We start from the raw sequence: 19,440 nt of genomic DNA, 5'->3' as shown, positions 1-19,440 counted from the left end.
TTTTCTCCCCTCTTCTCTCCTTTACCCTCACCCTCCCCTCCTTTTCCTCCCCCCTTCTCTCCTTTACCCTTGCCCCTCTCCTCCTTGCTCTCCCTCTTTTCCCCTCCCTACTCCCCCCCCCCTTAGCACCCTCCCGATGTCCCCATCCAAGCAATGCTCCCTATCTTCAAGTCCTCCTTGGATCCCTGGAGTTCTGTTGGGCTCCTCCCTCTCCCTCCCGTCCACCCCAAAGTTAATTTCCCTCTCCATCCCCTTTCTGAATTGTTAACCAGCCTCAAAAAGATGCCAAAACCCTGAATAAATCAAAGTGAGATAAACAGCAGCAGTACCAACTTCTGTGAGAGCAGGTGGTCAGGAAGAGAGTGAAGTGCGTGGAGCAGAAAGGAGAGGAGTGAGGATGATGGCAGCCAGTGTGCCCTAAGGAACTTGAGCAGAGCTTAGCAGCATCTGTCAAATCAACCCCTAAGTGTGCCTGCCTGGTGAGCTTAGCCGGTCTTGCTACATGAGGTTTGTGAGTGTGTACTTTTTAGACCAGGTAAACTGTTGAGTGAAGAAGCATTGTGAGGTGGGGGGTTTTCATATAACACAGAGGGTTTATAAGATCATTTGGTTCTTGTAGCCAACCATACACATTTATGCTCTGCAGTGTGTAGCCACAGAGTATAATTTCTCTTTGCTCTGAAGCTACCTAACGCATGTGAGGGTGAAATTCCTGATTGAGCCCCAGTTCTGATGAGCTGAGCAGCTCCACTCTTGGTCCACTATAGGAAGATGAGGCCTTGGATTCCCTCCAGTCTCTCACACTGATGCTTCCACACTATTATTCAGTCTTGAGTATTAAAGCTGTTGGTTTTACCAACACTGAGCCTCTGAATAGGGACTAAAAAGAATCCTCAAGAGAATGTTTGTAGCTGATAACAAGAGAGAGTGTCTGGTTTTGCAGGAGATGAAATGTTCTTTTGTATGTGAGCAGGAAGCAAGCAGATAGTCTACTTCAATAGCTTTTTATACCCACCAGGCATGTTGAAATTGATCTTTTCCATCATGATTATCTATAAAACCTCTTTACTTAGTGGTTTAGTTAGAAGAGTGCCAGTAACCTATTCTCATTCAAAGGCGTTATCTCTTTGGAGGGAGGGGAGTTGAGAGCCAAACCTTTATTCCCCATCATTTTGCTTAGATATTCATTTAACTAAATATTAAAATTTAAGCTGAAATGAAATCATGAACAAAACCTTGCAACAATTTGTAGTATCTTGAATTCTTTGTGAGGAGGCGAACACGGCTACCAAGATAAGAAGTAGGAAAGAAACTGCTGACTATAATTAAAAGCCTGCGACTTCTCAAAAGAATAGTTGAAGAATTTGTGGAGGACCACTCTTAATGCAGAATGATTTTGGCATAAATTAAGTTAGATTGATGTGACCATGACTCTTTTAGCTTTATTTATTTATTTACTTGTTTCTCTTTTAACTTTAAATAATTGAACAACATATTAGCATTGTGGGGTGGTATCTTAAAATGATGAAGATTGTTTCAGCCGTCCATCAAATACCTGCTGTGGCTTCACAAACAGAGTGTATAGTATATGTATACTATATATTTAGTATATAGCAGGTATATGGAGTGCTGTCTCTCTGGGTGTTTACAAAATCAAATGGTGTTTTTAAAGTTGAATTACATTTTTATAGGTTGTACTATATGGACTACTTTCCTCCAGAGTCAGCTAAGTGTTCCTGAGTAGCCCTCCTGAGCTCCCAGGGCAGACCACCTGTTCTCTGCACCTTTGAGGACCCAAGCCCCCCCTCCCCCACACTATGGTCCCTGCACCGTATCGTCATGGCCTCTTTACCTGTCACCCTCCTCTCTAGATTCTAAGCTCCTTAGAAGGCAGAGATGATACCTTCCCCGCCCCAATGCTTTTAGCCCCAACACAATGCCTGGCCCCTGTGAGGTGTTGCAGAAGGCCAATGCTGACAGCTTCTCCTTGGGAGGGAGCCTGGGAGTGACAAGCAGCTCTAAAGTGAGGTAGAGGGACACCTTGGCTCGCCCAGTGTGTCCCAGGCAGTGACCTGGGCTCAGGGACCTGTTGGAGAAGGATCAGCGGTCAGCTTCCAGCAATCTGTATTTACTAACTGTTCATGGAATGATCTGTGGTTTTCCAGGAGCCGGGTTTGGGGGAGGCAGAGAAAAGGAGCCAGGGGGAGTGGAAACATAGAAAGGGCTGGTGAAGTCGGCAGGGCAGCAGTGACTCCACAGGGTCTTCCTTTCTTCTGAACCACGAGGGGCTGCCACTCAGGCTCCCGGGCGCCAGGTGTAGGTTGGCGAGGTGTCTGCATGCAGCTGCGGGTGGCAGGAACCTGTCCTCGCTCAGCCGCCCGTAGGCGTGGCACCTTCGGGTTGCTCAACCTTCGCAGGCGGGGAGGTAGTCCAGCCCTACAGGGAAGAGTCGCTGGTCCCCTTTAGGAGCCATCACAGTCCCTTTTATCAAGACCAACCATCTGGCCAGTTCCAATAGCACTATTTTTCAAGCCAGCGGTATTTACAAAGACAAGACTGGGCTGCTCCGTGGAGTCTAGGATGATTTCAGCCTTTGAGGTAATGGAGACATAATTGAGGAACAAGGTGGAATTAGTGTCATCGCAAATGATCTAGTGCCTCAAGTTAATGTCATCGGGTTTTGTTGGAAGAGCAGCAGTCACTCATCTTGCGTAGCAAGCTGCCATCAGAAAGATTTTTTTTTCTGGAGCATTTAGGAAATAAGGCTTAAGTGCTCGGCCCTCACAAGCTGCAGGAGCAGTTTCACGCCTCGGCTTTTTAAAAGGTATCATGATGTTATTCGTTGTTTTGCTTCTCGGAAGCAGAGGGTTTAGGAAATGACTTGGGCGGGTGCATCCCTGCGGCCGAAAGAGACACAGACGTACTCCCCAGGGACCTGAGAGGGTTCTCTGTCTTCCCCAAGGTGCCGCGCAAGCGTCCGGTCCCCTCGGATGCTCCCGGTCCAGTCCCTGTGCAGAGGGTCTCCGGCGCCTTCCTAGACGTCTGGGGACATTCTGGGGGGTCTGGGGCGGCTAGACCAGGCGGCAAGAACAAGGAAGAGGAGGGAGCCGGACTGCGCCTCACTCCTCCGTGCCAAGGACACCGTCGCGGAGGCGCGGCCAGCTTCCCACGGATCGGACTTTCCGCCCCCGGAGCTGGGCGGCCGAGCTCCAGCCCGGTCCCCCTTCCCTGCTTCGGGCGGCCCCCAAAGGCTGAGTAAGCCGGGCGGAGGGAGGGAGACTGCAAGGATTTCCTGAGCGCTAAGGGAAGGAGGAGGGGACCCGGGCAGGAGGGCCGGGAGCAAGGACCCTGAACCTGCCGGGGCCGCCTCCGGGCAGAGTAGCCACCGCCTCCCCACGAGCGCTCGCACTCGGTCGCGACGCGCGCTCGGGCCCCAGCTGCCCGCCCCCCCTCCCCCGGCGGCCCCCGCCCCTCTCGGGAGCCGTAGGGAATCAGGTCCCGGAGGAAGAGGGTAGGTGGGGAGGCGGATGAGGGGTGGGGGACCCCTTGACGTCACTGGAAGGAGGTGCCGGGGTAGGAAGTGGGCTGGGGAAAGTTTATAAATCGCCCCCGCCCTCGGCTCCTCTTAATCGAGGTCCGCAGAAGGCTCAGAGCGCGGCGGGCGGACACTCCTTGCGGCTCCTCCCCGGCGGCGACGGCGGCGGCGGCGGCGGCGGCGGCGGGGGCTCGGAGCGGGCTCCGGGACTGGAGCGCAGCGGCCAGAGGACGCCGAGCTGCGAGGATTACGCGGGGAAGTGGTGGTCTCCCTGGCTGGAGCAGCGGAGAGGGGCGCTCGCGGCGGAGGACCGGAGTGCGAGAAGACAGATTCGGGCGGCTGGGTCTGTGGCCCGCGAGCAGCGCGGGGACCGGGCAAGCAGGCCGCGTCGCGCTCACCATGGTCAGCTGCTGGGACACCGGGGTCCTGCTGTGCGCGCTGCTTGGCGGTCTGCTGCTTACAGGTGAGGCGAGGTCGGGGCCAGAGGCCCGCGCGGCGCCGGGCTGGGGCGGCAGGCGGGCACACCCTTGGGGCTGGGCCCGGTGCGCGCGGGGAGGTGAAGCTGCAGCCGCCAGAAGCGAGCCTCGCCGGGAACCTGGGACGCTGGTTGTCGTGGGCACGCCTGGGGCCGTGGCGCCCTTCTCTTCCGTTGGGCGGGCAGTGCCGGCGCCTCGGAGAGCAGCTGCCGGAGGTCCGCGGGCATCGCCGCCCTGAACGGCTGCTGGCGCCGCGCTCGGGTCCGCGCCGGGGCTGCCCCTTTGCGGCTGGAGTCGCCGACCCTCTCCGCCCGGCTCCCGGGCCGGGTCTCCCCGCCCAGGCTCCAGGCTCGGGGAGCACCGCGCACCCGGACCTGCCTGACCCCCACCGCCTGCTCCCAGGCGGCCTGGCGCCGGTCGGCAGGGCCCACGGGAGCCCCGAGCAGTGGCTCTTAGAACGCCCGCCAGGCTGCCTGGGGGCTGGGCTGAGGCCCGGGCGTTGGCGCCGTGGGCACCGGCCACGACGTCGTGCCTCCCTGGGGGAGGAGGAGAGCCCGCTGCAGGGGATCGCGTGCCTGCCGGGAGCGGACAGATCGCAGGAGATGGCAAAAGCCGATGTCCTTCGACCCACTTGGGGTCCCCCGGCCCGCATGCCCCCGGGAACGCTCCAGCAGCTTCTACTCCTCCACGCCGCTTGCCGACCGCCGGGCCGAGCGCGCTGCGCGCAGCCACCCGGGTGGGGCCTCTGCGGCCGGTCCAGCCCAGGTCGCGTCGCCGACCCGAGTGAACCTGACTGACCAGGGCAGTCGGGAACCCAGATACCGTTAAGTTTCGGAATTGCAGGCCTAGTCTTTAAGTCCCGAGAGAAGAGAGGGAGGACGCTTTGGACTAAAAGATGCCGTTTGAGGAATCGGCGAGGTCCGCCCCTTCGCCGGGAATTCGAGAAACAGGCGGCAGAACAGTCCGGGGCCAGGAGGTTATACCGCTGTTAGTGTGGAGGGCGCCCCGCACCACGGCGTCAAAGCCCGAGGGGACTTAGGGGCCCAGATTTGCCTTTTCTGCCCATTGGGGCTGAGTGGCCAAACCCTCCGGTTCAGTCCCCCTGGGCGCAGAGAGCCGTATTTCAGAGCGCCTTTCTTTTAAGCATCCGGGAGAAAAGGTAATCCGTGAAATAGAGTACGGTAACATAAAAAAGTTATTGCAGTGATTCCAGGGAAGGAAAAAGTCAGTAGGGTTGAGCGTTTTTAAAAATGCTTGTTAAACCCCCAAAGCAGTTAACTGTTAAGAAATATTCTTTCTCAGTGGAAAGACTAATTAGATCGTCGGTTTCTAAAAAACAAGTAATAGTTCCGATTAGATTGGCGAAAGCATTAAACTGAGAGGCAGGCGAAGTCCTAATGTCTGAGAACTTGCTATAAGTTGGGAAAGTCGGTAACATAACTATATTATATGAAATATTGCTTCTTTTCAAAAATACAGCCACTTATATTGAAGTATAATTGCTCAGAGCACTTAAGTAACTTCTGAGGTCCGTTTGCCTGTTATGTAAAGGTGAATCTAGGTAAATTCTTGCGAATCCAAAAAATGAAGGGAAAAGTATATGCTTCATTGGCTTTTCTGCTGCACACATATACATCTTTACTTCTGTTTCAAAAACGTGGTTGACCAGCGAAGTATAGTTCTGTTGGTGATGAGGAGCAATGTAGATCCGTGCAAGCTTTTCAGAAACCTGAGTAAGGTTCTGTTGAGATTTCTTTTAGATTTTATTTTACTTAAATGAGGCAGAGATGTTGGGACTCTTTTGCGATTAAAAAAAAAAAGTATATGTGTTATAACAAGAAAGCAAGACAAAACATTAGTAAGGTGAGAACCGCTTTACGTGCTGGGTTAGGGACTGTTGTTTCATTGGTCCTGGTGTGTAATTGTTGAAGCATGGCTTTGTAAACCACACGCTTCTGGCTGGTTAACAGACAACTCACACTACAACAATCAGCTGCCTACCTCGTAAATAGCATCAGGGCTTTCAAACTGAACTCAGGGGCTACTCCGGGAAGTGGTGTCCAGAAAAAGGCCAAGTTTCTGCTCTGTGGATTTATAAGGAGTCTGCTCTCCTTCAGGTGCTATATAGCCTTTGAATATTTGTGTGTTAGTGTGTGTGCATGCACTGAGGTATAATTTAATCAGAGGCTCAGTCAGACAAAAAGATAATGCATTTCCCCCTAAAGATTACATTTACCTTCTTCCAAATATCCTGAGAAATTAAAAGAGGACAGATATTTTCAAATCCTCTTTATTGCGATCCTTCCCTCTAAAAAGAATACCTCCCTTACTCTAGCTCAAAGTCTCATTTTCTTATTTTAAGGCACCATGTCCATGATTAAAGCCACAGACCCTTTTTTCTGTCCCCCTTTTTGGGGGGGTTTTGAGCAGCTGATATTTACAATTTGCTGTAACTAACGGAAATGCATCACTTCTGAATCTTGTGAGAGAAATCTACATTAATATGAAATTAAAATGTGCTTGAAAATAATAGTTCCAAATAGAATGTAATAAATCTTTCATAATAAAGCTAATTTTACATGACAATTTTTGTTGTTTTCTCAAAGGTGTAGGAAGCCACACTTTTTTGGTAATGCTTTTCTATCTTGCATATTTGAACTATTAATTAGTTAGCACCTTTGGCAGTCCACACTGGGAGTTTTCCACCTGATGGCTTGTGTTGCAGATGGACTGTAGGTGGTCACCTGCTCTAGTTCCTTAATATTTTTACCTTATTTGTTTATTGTTATTTTAAGTTTTTTCTTTGCCTGTTGAAAATTCTGTAACAGGCTCTCCAGTTTCTTTGCTGGGGATCATTAAGTGGATTTTTCGTTTTCATATGTGAAAGTCAGAAGTTAGAATAGATGCCTATTTCTAATGCCCCTTTCCAATTCTTTAAGACTCAGTGAATCCGATCTGAAGAGAAACCAGAGTCAGTGAATGGTTCCAAGGAATAGGCTGTGTCTCTCTTTCTCTCTGGCCCTTATACATTTGCATATAAAATGGATGATAAGCCCAGTAATGCCAGAGCTAAGCCTGTAATGATGAACTGGGCGTCACCTGCTATCAGTAATCACACTGCATTTTCTTTTTTCATCCACCAGCTGGTTAACTTGCTCTTTAATGGGTTGCAAGAGCTAAGCTGTTAGAGGCTGTCTGAACGAGTAGTAATCATGGACTTTTTTCTCTTTTTCCAAACAGAATGTAACCCTAGGAAGTAAACTCTACTTCCCAACTCTGGTTACGTTACCTCTTCTAAAAGGCCGTCAGTCGTTTTAAACTCAGAAGAATTTCTTGTGTTTTTTTTTTAAATTAATTTTCACTTATTTGATTAAAAAATAACTGCATTCTAAAAATTTCAGATTGCAACAGGGATACTAAACCTCTTATTTAAAAGTGGGCCTGTTTTATATGATCTTCTAGAACAAACCAAATAATCACTTTGTTCTCCTTACCAAAAAGTATTGAGACATTCTAAATCTACTTTGAACATATGTAATATAGTAGCTGAAAATATGTTGCAAAAAAAATTGGTTTTATATTGACCAAAAAAATGCAGTGTCCTGGAGGAAGGTTATCCCACCTATTGCGAGGTTGTGGCTGTTGTTTACTCTGGCTTGGGAAGTTCTGCAAAGCAAGAACAAACTGAGATGTGTATGCGAGTGGGCATAAGAATGGAGAGAAAGTGAAGGAAGCTCTCTTGGCATTTGGGTGTTAAATGCAAAGCTTGCTGGTGTTAGGTTTTTGGTACAGTTGCACGGTTGGGAGTTTATTGGATATCAAGTAAATATAACTTTTCGGAGTATTTGTCATTGTGGAGAGGAGAGGAAAGACATGTGAAACGACACCAGACCTTTTTTTTTTTAAACAAAAATATATCATGAGGAATGGTTAAAAGCGTTAAAAGCATCTGTTGCATTGCTTTAAATAATTTAATAGAACAGGATAGTCCCTGCCATTCCATTGGTCTTAGTATACTGGTGAGGCTTGTAAGGAATGACAAGATCTCTTGCCAAATGCTTTCCAGGATCATTGTTGATTCCTCACACACTTGGGTGCCTTGGAAATTGCATGCTGCTGATGACATTACTGGATTTTATACCAGATTGAGGGAGGGGAAGGAAATGGGAGGAATGGGGTAATTGACGGAGGGATTGAGAGGAAAGCCTCTGGCTTAGCATCTGGGACTGCAGGGGGGTTTCATTAAGGAAATGGTTCCATTGAGTCTGCTGAAGATAGTGGACTAGATTTCCTGCATTGCTGTTGGGGCGGATGTGGGGGGATGTCAAGAATTCCTGGGGATTTCCCATCAGTCTCGGTAAGCTGAATGCCTGAGAGCCACATCTGATTATTGCTCCTTGCCTTGATTTTGAGCTCCTTGCGAGACCTGATCTTGTCTCTCAGACATACAGGTTGTGAGAGCTAGATGGAACCTCACAGATCCAAGACACTCATTTCAAAGATGAGGAAACCCACCCAGAACAGTGGGTTTTTCCCCCCAAGGTCGGTAGCTGGCTGGTGGCAGACCCAGGCATAGAACCTGATGTTCCCAGTACAGATAACATTTCTTCTTCATTTCTGTCTTTCCTCCATCCCAAGCAGAGTAGAGATGTTCAAACATTTGTTGAATGACATTATTACAGTGCTCACGTTTCTTTTTAAATGCTGGCATCTTTTTCAAATGTGAAATTTTCCTCTATTTTCTTATAGCCCACAAGGGGTTTAGATTAAGAATACCAAAATTATGGCTGCTTAGTAGTACACTGATAGATTTGGTGAGCAAACTGATTCTCCTTGTGACCCTTCTTTTGAACTGCTGTGTCTGAAGTAGTTGGAGCCTACATGACTAGCCTCATTTCTCACCACTTCCCTCCACACACCCTGTGACCCAGCTACACAAACCCTTACCCCAGTCAAAGAACTTACTCACCATTCTTACGATGGGCCTTGTGCATTCATCACTCCGTGTTCATGCTGTTTGCCTGCAAGACCCTTTCCCTCCTTCTGCATTTCCGAAATCACCATCTCTTTGCATTCCTCCTTATAGCTGCAGACTCACCATCTCTTTGCTTTCCTCCTTATAGCTGCAGATGGAATTTGTGGTTTCTTCTCCTATAGGTACCCTCTTCTATAGAACCTTTATATGTACCCCTTTCTAGTTGTTTTCACCTTGCATCGTTACTATTCTGTTTATGTATCTGTCCCCTTGCTGTCTGATCCTTGGCACCTAGTGTAATGCCTGGCATGGAGGCCCTCAGTAAGTGCTGGAATCAATCAGTGATGTCACCACACTACCATTTCAAAGAAGAAAGCTCTCAGGGCCAGATATGAATTTCTCCCAGTATGTTAATGTGCTCCTGCCTGTCCAGTTGGCCTCAGTTACAGTGGATTCCTTGGAAGGCTTGCTCCCAAGAGATAATGTTGGTCTGCGATGATGACATTGCAGTTAGTGGCTAAGATGTAGGAAATCAGCTAGGATCTTCAACTCTCTGAGATCCCTCTTTCCTGTATTCCTCTCCTTTTTGGTCCTGATGCTTCACTGGGGACTCGGAGCCACCAAAGCTGGATTTCAGCCTCCCAGGTGGCCAGCAGCCTCTTCTGGCTCCCACATTGTGCTTGTGGCCCGTCTTCTCCTGGGACACCTATGTCCTTCTTCAAGGCTCTTTTTATAAAATCTTAGACGTGGCTTGGACCTGTAATCAGAGGAAACAGAGGTGGTGGTCTTGACGGATACCATGGTTAACCAAATCATGGGTGGGCAAGATCAAGTTCTTAGAAAATACAGACTCGGTGAAAAATAGTAAAAATGGCATTAAATAGTTAATTTAATAGATAGGTTTCAACCATAAATAAAAGTTTTATGAGGTATTTGCTTTCAGAACAAGATTAGTTGGTGACATCAAGCAACGAAGGTAAGTGTCCTTCTCTGGAATCTTAGCTGTCAGGGAAGCGTCACTGTCCCATTGTGTCCTGCTACCCTGATAACAGGTTTTGTGTGTGTGTGTGTGTGTGCTTGTTACTGGCTTGACATTCAATGTGTTTGTACTGGTTCTTCCTTGTCTTGTATTGCAAATCTTGGCAAATGCTTTTGTCAATTTCACAGATTACCGCAGTGCCTAAAGGCACTTTTCCTCAGCCTGGTCTTCTAACCTATTTAACTGATGGAGTGTGAATTGATCTCCTTTCAAGCTACAGACCCACCCATGTGGTCCCCACTAGCAAAGCTATAACAATGATCAGATGCTTGTATTGAAAGGGGCCTGAAGTGAACCTTATATAGATGAAAAGCCTTCGCTTTCATTATACACAAATATGAAACCACTTAAACTCAAGGCCACCTTTAGCAAAACCCTGATTAGTAATTAGTCTGCCAGGTGATTTCTGTGAAACCCTTTGCCTTTTGCCAGGGCCATGGTCCCCCGCATTGGCTCTACATTAGAATCATCTGGGAAGCTTTGAAACATCCCTTGCCCTGGCTGCACCCCTTACCAATTTAATCACAATCTCTTGAGTGGGAGCCAGGCATCAGTAATTTTTAAAGCTTCCAGATGATTTCAGTGGGCGGCCAAGGTTAAGAACCTCCTATTTTATCATCCATCCAAATCACCTGGAAAGCTTGCTCGCTAGAGTGCTGGGCCCCACCCCAGAGTTTCTGGTGCAGTAGGCCTTGGGGCGGGCGGGGCTGAGAATTTGCATTTCAAACAAGTTCCCATGTGTGGCTGATACACCTAATCCAGAGACCACTGCCCTAGGGGCTGGTTTGAGAGGCCTGGCCACCTGGGAGGCCCATGTGCCAATCTGTAAAAGGCTCTAAGTCATCACTAGACATATAACAAGGTAGAGGAAACTATTTACAAGAATTCTTGCTGGGAAGAGTATGTGTTAGCAGAAGGAATATTAGGATCAAGTGCTTGGGGCATGCAACCGATGGAGGTGGCGAAATTGCCTTCTGAGGAAAGTTGGATCCAGTTGGCAGGTGGGGTATGTGAGTTAGGAGCTGGAACTGAATTGCAGGTGTAGACAATAGAGCTAATCGTAGTCTTCTCTGCCTTACACCTCAGAGCGCTCAGACTTCCCTCTGTATTAACATTGGTGAATGTCTACAGAGTCCTGTTGAAAGGTGCCGTGCCATTGACCTGTCCTGGGCGCCCACGTACCTCGGGCCTGCCCTGCTACCCTCCAGGATCCCCACGCAATGCGTCCTGAAGCCTCATGATGCTCTGCGTCCGTACCTGAGCTGCTTGGCCTGTATTTCCTTTGCTAGGATCAGTGTCCCCCACTTGGGTGGCTGAATTCTTCCCCTTTGGTTCTGCTGACTTTCGTGGTCTGTCCCCATTGGTGGGAAGAGTCGCTGCTTGGCTGGAGACAGAGCTGGCCTCCCCTTGTGCGGAACCGTGTGCTGGAAACTTCCTTGTGAAACATCAAGAATCCAAGCAGCATCTCCTTCCCTGAGAGCATCTGAGGGTACCTATGGGGCATTCGAGGCCGAATGGTATGTGTACTCCATTTGGGCACTTGGTGCTCAAATATAGAAAGGACATTTTTTCACGCACTCCCACTGCTGATTCACTGTCTGAGGGGCTGAGTCAGGATTGCATTTGTATCTGTCATTTATTGCTATGTAATAGGTTGCCCCAAGACAAATGGCCTTAAACAATAATTCATTAGGCCTGCCTGAGTCTGTGGCTGAGGAACTTGGGCGGGTCTCATCTGAGTCCCTCATGCAGTTGCCGTCAGTTGGCATTTCCACTAGGACCTAGGCGCCGGCTATCACCGGGTCTCCCTCCACAGACGGTGTTTTGCCATTCAGTGGTGTTGCTCAGGCTTCTTACGTGCAGGCAGGGGCGGTGGTCCGAGAGGGTGACTGTGGAAGCCTCCAGGCCCTTGGAGGCCTGGACTTTGCCACTCCTGCAACACCGGTCTGCCACATCCGATTGCTAAAGGCAGGTCCTAACCCCAAGTCAAGGGGTGTGGAAATGGGCTCCTCTCTTGAAAGCTGCACAATATTGTGGCCGTGTTTTTCAATCCACTCCCCCACCCCACCCCCAATGTTAGCACGGTTAGCTTTTTCTTTTCAGTCTAGCTATTAGGCTGGCACTTGGCCAATAAAATAATAGTGAACAATCCCTTGGCCCTTCTAAACGCTACCCGTGATTGGGACAGCTGGTACCATGGAAGAGCTTCCATTTCATAAATGCTATGATTAGGGTACACGGGCCTTGATTAAGGTGCCATGCCATGTCGGGGCTGCTGGCCTCTAACGAGTACCGTGATCCCAGCAAGGGAGCACTGCTGATGCTCAGATTCCGAGCGTGGGCAGCCCTGCAGCTTCGTTGTACTTCTATCAGGGGATCTCTGCTGGAGCACTTCTTCTGGAGGCTGTGGGGAGGCTGCATGCTTTGAGGAAAGAAGGAAGGAAGAAAATAACCCTGACAGTTTGTCAGGCACTTTGACTTACATATATGATTTGACTCAATCCCGAGAGGTAGGTACAGTGCTCTCAAATATGAAGAAACCGAGGCTGACCTAAAGTAAAGACTTGCCCTACGATCACAGAAGCGGTAAGTAAAGCTGGGATTATTCCAGTCTGATGCGCCTGACTGCCCAAACCCCCTCCGCCTTTCATGCCGGACAGCCTAAATGAAAAGGGGAGAAGGAAAAGAGAGCATCGATGAGAATGCGCTGGTCTTCCCCTTCTTTCAAAACTCTCTCCTTGGAGTTTTGCCATCTCCCAAGAATGTGAGACGCCGCCGCTGCTCCAGCCCGAAGCGGCCTTGGGAGATTCCACTGTCGATGTGGCAGACGCCGGCGAAGTCTCCATTAAGACGGCATGGTTATCATGTGGGTTTTCTGATCAAGGACCTTCCAAAAAACTCAAGTCCGAAAAGGATCCCCAACGTCAATAAGAACAGGATTTTTTTTTTTTTCAGATTTATTTATTTATTTTGGAGAGAGAGAAAGCGGTGGGGAGGGGCTGAGGCAGAGGGAGAGAGAAACTCAAGCAGACTCCGCACGGAGCGGGAAGCCCAGCGTGGGGCTGGATCTCACGACCCTGAGATCACGACCTGCGCCAAAACCAAGGGTCAGACACTTGACCGACTGTACCACCCAGGAGGCCCTTTTTCTGTGTTTCTTAAGAATATGATTTTATATCTCCTATATGTGGCTTCATACTAATTCAGATTACAGAGAAGGATGGATGAGCCAAACCAGCACTTTGATTCTGGAAACGTTCTCATCAGGAAGGTTCTCTGAAAAAGCTGGGGCTGCCCTCTGCCAGATTGCTTCCAGGAATCAAATGTCTACTTCTCTGTGCACCTTTTAGATCCCAGAAACCTCAGAGACTTGGAGCTTTTTCTTAATGAGACTGGAGTACAGGGAAGGACCCATGCACAATGAGGGAGGGGGAGGATGCATGTACCGAGCCCCTCCTAAGCACAGGCTCTGTATATGGCAGCTCAGATGAACTTCTTCATAATTATCCAATGTGTGTACTTTTAACTTTGTTTATTACGGATTGAAAACCCCAAGGCTCAGGGAAACTGGGTGATTTGCTGAGGATCACACCCTTATGAGAGTCCAGCCCAGGGTTCAAACCAGATCATTCTGATTTTGAAATTGGTACTCTTTCCGCCAACATGTACCCAACATATCTTGAATGACAAAATCTAGGAGTTAAGGAAAACCAAAGAGTTTGGCTTCTGGGGTTTAGAATCGATAGCTTTATGTCTGTGAGAAAAACACAACTGTCTGAGGGCATTCTCCTAGAGGGAGTTACTTTTCAGGGTAGGATGGACACAGCACAAGCTTTCACTTCTTTTTTCTTTCTTTGTCTCTTTCTTCAAAGCAATTTTCAAACATACAGCAGGGTTAATTATTGTCATCATGTGGTACATTACATCTCCAGATGATTACCTTGTTGATCGACAGTCCTCATAACATTATCAAAAATGGAAGCATTTCTTTCAAGCCCTGTTGTGCCTTGGGTCTCTCTTCCTCCGCTAGATCATTCCTTTCAGATCTTCAAACCTGCAAGAAGTCTAGAAAGAGGAAAAAGTGTTTTTACTTCTTCCTTGATCAATGACTTGGAGAGGGACACTTTTCAATACCAGAATATGGCTGTGTTCATCCAAATCTGAGAAAAACCCTGTCCTGCCACCTTTTATCGTTCATTCCAAGCCAACAGTGGAAAATGTAGTCCAGTGGATATATATGCCTTGGATGGAAATTATCAGGACTGGTGATACATAAACTGTTTGATTTTTTTATTATTGTTTTCTTTTTCTAAGTTGGCATTAGAGCAACCAAAAGTAGATGTAAACACTTGGGAAAGCAGGGTTGTAGTAGAGGAGATTGCAAACAATTTGAAAAGGCAGTGTAAACTCTCATTATGGCATTTTGCCTGTGATTAATGGTATTGTTTTCTTTTTGGAAAACACTGTTTAACTCTCTTTTCCACTTAATGTCTCCTGCTGGATCAGATTTTTGTTGTCTGTTCTTTGGAAATATTTATAGCTTTGAAATCTTTTCCATAGGGAATTCTGCTAGAACTAGAGAAAAAAAATTGCATGGGAATTGAGCAATTGTATTGTCCCAGGATGGACCTTGTGCACCTATAATTTCTGGAGGGTTAGGGAATATTTGACACACGTCCTTGATGTACAAATTAGCAGTGATTCTACCACACACTCCCCTATCCCATTCCCTGTCCTCAAAACTGGTAAATGAGAAATAGCCTCTGCAAAGTATTTGTCACACAGAGTCCCTTGGAAGGCAAATGGGGAAGTCAGGAAACTAACACAAATGCTGAATTTCAGGAATTTCTATCTCACCTTAGTCTGTCTCGGTTGACATTGAGCTTAGTGATTCTATATCTGGCTAGCTCTTTTTAGGGGCAGTGAAAGTCTAAAATGTTGAGATTGAGTTGTTTTGGATATAAAGCAGAGTCCAAGCAGATGGGCATGGGATTGTCTTGCTGGAATAACTCACTCACCATTTTGGGAGAGTGTTAAGGAAAAACTTGGGATGGGAAATTTCTTTTAAGGAACATATTTTCTTAGAATGTTTTGGAATGCTGTACTTTCTGCTGTGATTTCATAAGGAAAAGCATGGATCATAACAAATTTGATTCTCCTGTTGCCTGTTTCATAACCAGTCATCATTGTAGGTTTATGTGCAACTTTCCATGGAATTCAGGCATGTGCAGAAGACTATTTTTTTTGAAGACTATTTTATTTTAGAACATTTTAACATATTCACTTAAAAGGTGCTCAGGCAATTATCATCAATTAGCCCAGTATATTTTATTTCAAGATATAAACATGGTTGTGTTCATTGTGCTATATGTTTGCCATTGAAGAAGTGTCTTAGTTTGTGACGTTAACTGAATTTTACTGAAGTGAATCACTTAAGTTAGTGAAGAATTTATGACTCCCTCAAAAACATGTCTTTGAAAACAAGCTATACATAGTTATGAGGTGATCTCTGTTTGTTGACTTAGATAATCTACATTTCTTCGTATTCACCTAATCTACTTCTAGATGACTCATGACCTAAGAGGCTGCTCAGGGCTGAGAGCCCTTCAAAAGGAAGTGCTTGTTTCTGATTAATCTTCCCAGCTCTGAATCCAGTACAGTACCTGGTACACAGTAGTCACTCAATAAATGCTGGTTGAACTGACTGAAACTGTATCCTAGTCTTTCCTCTCATTCTCAGAGACCCTTGTAGGAGTCGTGGTTCCACATTGGTTCACTTTCTAAGAACCTGTGTGCGAGTGTGTTTGAAGGAGGTTGGCAGAAATCTGTCCAAGAGCTGGCAGTCAATCTCCCAGTGCCTCTGTAATGTTCTGTTCCTTCCTTGTGGGCATCCTCTGGTTCCAGTGACCCCTTTCTCGTCTTTGGCTGAGCTGGCCATGTTCTCCTGAATTGAATCTAGATTTAGGATTCAAAATGAGGATTTAAGCTGCCCAGCCACTAGAGAAATGGTTCCCAAGAGATCTTTTCTTTAAATTAGCCCTCCTGCTGGGAAATTCTTAGCTGGTCAAGGTTCCTAAACAGCACAGAAGACAGACTGTTGATTGGGAACGTGAATTTCTAGGTACACCAATTCAGCCTAAAGATATTAGGTGATGTTACTGCCCCTGCTATTGTTTTTGCCATCTTAGACAAGGACTTTTGGGTTGGAAGCTATTTCCTCTTGGCTCTGCACCATCCCCAGGGTAAGCTAGGAAGACGAGAGGGGTGAAGAGGAGGGACAAGTTCAGTCCTGGCTAATGTAATCATGCGAATGAAAACTTATCATTTTCTTTCATTCCTCTCATTGCTTCTCCTCCTCTTCCATGATTTTCAAAAGCACAGCATGACCTGGGCAGATCTTTAGAGAATGTTCCTTTGTGGCTTTTATTCTAGTGGCAAGTAAAGTCAGATAAATCCCCCATTTTAAAAAATATGCAAACCGGGGCATTGCCTCTCAGCAAAGAGGTCAAGGAAAGCAGAGTTGTGCGGGCAAGAGAGCTAAGGGTATTTGGTAAAGGAAAACAGTTCTCTAAAAGTAAAAATGAAGCTTTAGAGGGTTTGAAAATTTGGAAGTCTTTGAAAGAGAAAAGAAAGAGAACCAAGTGTTTCCTTTAGCAAATACACACTCATTCTTTGGGTCTTACCTTCAACACTATTCTTCTGTGAAAATGTCCCTCACTCCCCGGGCTGGACTAACTTTCCTACATCTGGTGCTTTCCTATGATAACACACAAATATAATGTAATTTTATGTTTATATAGAAAGTAATTTGGAAGTAGGAAATTATATATGTCTACATTTACTTGTTGCTTTATCTGTCGTCCAGCTTAAGTTATAAGCACTTTAAAGAAAGCGATCTTGTGTGTCTTGGTTATCACTGTATCCTTCTCTTAGTGTATGTTGAAAATATTACATGGAGGAATAAATGCTGAGGTTAAAGATCAGAGAAATCTACAAGGTGAAGGGTGAGAGAAAGGGGTCCTATCGGGAATGTAGTGGGAAGAAAACTAGGGTTGGCTGGCGGTAAAAGAGGGATAAGAAGGATAGATAAATGAGAGGAACAAGTTCCCATACTCCTGGGATCACGGATGGGAGTCCAACCCTTAACACAGTCCATCAGTCTCATCTCGGGGAGTTGGTGGCTTAAATTTATAGGGACAGTTCCAGGACAAGGGACCTTCCTGCCTTCCTACAGAGTTCTTCCTTCTGGTTTTATGTAACTTCTGCTTATCGATTTTGGGCTCGTCCTCCAGAGTCAGCTGATTCATAAGTTATTTTAAAGCCTGTTAGGGATGCTTGGGTGGCTCAATTGGTTAAGTGTCTGCCTTCGGCTCAGATCATGATCCCAGAATACCGGGATGGAGCCCCCACATCAGGCTCCCTACTCAGCAGGGAGTCTGCTTCTCCCTCCGCTCCTAGTCCCCCCTTGTGCTCTCTCTGTCTCTCTCAAATAAATAAATAAATCTTTTAAAAAAATAGAATAAAGACTGTTAGGTTGATGGCCAGCTGGTAGCAGAAACTGGTGTTGTGTTTTATTTTTTCTTCCATCAGGGGTGTGATATCTTGGATGATAACAGACCCGGTATTTCTAGAAACAAAATTCTAGATTAGGTTAATGAGAATGTATGAGTAAAAATGCCCTGAGAATTAATATTTTCCTGGTTTGGGGTATAAATGACTTTAAAGTCTTTTATGGATATTTGTAAGGGAGCCCTTGCTATCACATATGGCATATTTTACCGAATGGTTTTCACTCACTAAATTATGTCTTTAAAAATTGCGATACTTCTGCTGGAAGCGTCCTGCCTTTAGTGGGTTACTTTCCCTTCCAGGATCTTGGCTCTCCGCAAAATTTATAGAACATTATTCCATCTGAGATAAGATTTTTTAAAAGTTTGTGAAATCTTAGGAAGATTACAAATAATTACTGTGTAAATTAAGCAAGTCTTAAGAAAACATGGAAATTAGAGGAAGCCAGAATTTTTTTTTTTAAGATTTTATTTATTTATTTGACAGAGAGAGCAAGAGAGCACAAGCTGGGGGAACAGTAGAGGGTGAGGGAGAAGCAGGCTCCCTGCCAAGCAGGGAGCGGCGCGATGTGGGGCTTGATCCCAGGACCCTGGGATCATGACCCGAGCAGGAAGGCAGACACTTAACCATCTGAGCCACCCAGGCACCCCAAAGGAAGCCAGAATTAAAAAGAACAGTTCAGTCATCATACCCATCCCATTGTCTAAGCGGATTAGTCTCCAAAATATGCGTAATGAAAGCAATTGTATTTCGAATTGTTTAATTTAGAAGGAAACTGAGTTTGACAACAGAAACACAATGGTCAGGAATAGTGTTTTAATGAGCCTTAGAAAGTATGCTAACATCGCTTTCAAAAACTCAATTCCCCTATGATGGATAACTTCATCACACACACTTGGCCATTTAAATCTCAAAGGTCAGAGGGTTTGTATATATTATTGGTTACAAAGGCGGAGATCTCTCAACTTGCTTCTCGGGGAGGGAATTTATAAAGCACCTCCTTTATAAGACTGTTTAAAGCGCTCCAGAAAAAGTTTTCTGTGTAGTTTAGGCTTCATAAACTGGATCTATAGTGTAAGAATTAACGTGAGAATCTTATCACACTCTGCCTGCCAATCTCGTTTTATTTCTCCTGTTTTTATATGCAAAGCAAATGCTATTTTGTCATCATTTGTAATAGATTACAAAGTTGAAGAATATATGAAAAGAAGAGACCCAACACAGGTTGGTTATAGTAACGTTTTTGGCTTTTCCTTGCTGGATAGCTAGAGTTAAGGTGCACTCTTGCCTGCCTGCCTACTTGCTTGCCAGCCTTCTTGATTTTATTACCCACATATTTTAAGGCATTATTTTGGATTCAGAATTAAAACCTCAGCACAGTGCATTCTTATGGTTACTTAATATCATCACAGCATACAACTCCATGGTATACTTATTTTTTTTTTCCAGAAAGAACAACTGTGTGTACATCTGCAGATTATTTGTGTGTGATAACCTATTATAGGCAGTGGCTACACTACAATTTAAAAGTTCCACTTCCGGGCGCCTGGGTGGCTCAGTTGGTTGGGCGACTGCCTTCGGCTCAGGTCATGATCCTGGAGTCCCGGGATCGAGTCCCGCATCGGGCTCCCTGCTCAGCGGGGAGCCTGCTTCTCATGCTCTCTGTCTCTCATTCTCTCTGTCTCAAGTGAATAAATAAAATCTTTAAAAATAAAAAAAAAATTAAAAAATAAAATAAAATAAATAAAATAAAAGTTCCACTTCCTAGAAAGGGGGAACCCTCTTACACTGTTGGTGGGAATGCAAGTTGGTACAGCCACTTTGGAAAACAGTGTGGAGGTGCCTC

General features: G+C 46.3%; 1 protein-coding gene across 5 annotated transcripts in view; it reads left to right on the top strand.

Annotated features, from left to right (window-relative positions):
- The first annotated feature begins 3,469 nt into the window (after nt 1–3,469).
- The window catches only part of FLT1 (fms related receptor tyrosine kinase 1), a 173,547-nt gene continuing 157,576 nt past the window's right edge, over nt 3,470–19,440 (top strand). For 2 of the 5 annotated variants that reach the window (XM_081814776.1, XM_081814775.1), the window contains exon 1: nt 3,491–3,998. In XM_081814776.1, coding sequence (XP_081670902.1) covers nt 3,935–3,998 — 64 coding nt within the window. In that variant the 5' untranslated portion in view covers nt 3,491–3,934. Of the gene's footprint in view, nt 3,999–19,440 lie in introns of all 5 variants that reach the window. The other 3 variants (XM_081814774.1, XM_081814773.1, XM_081814777.1) reach the window with 3 other exon arrangements.

This window comes from Leptonychotes weddellii, chromosome 3 (assembly GCF_054177405.1).
Source record: "Leptonychotes weddellii isolate Sample4059 chromosome 3, ASM5417740v2, whole genome shotgun sequence".
NCBI classification, from domain to species: Eukaryota; Metazoa; Chordata; class Mammalia; order Carnivora; family Phocidae; genus Leptonychotes; species Leptonychotes weddellii.
The sequence above is the reverse complement of the archived record's forward strand: the minus strand, read 5'-3'. Positions and strand labels throughout refer to the sequence as shown.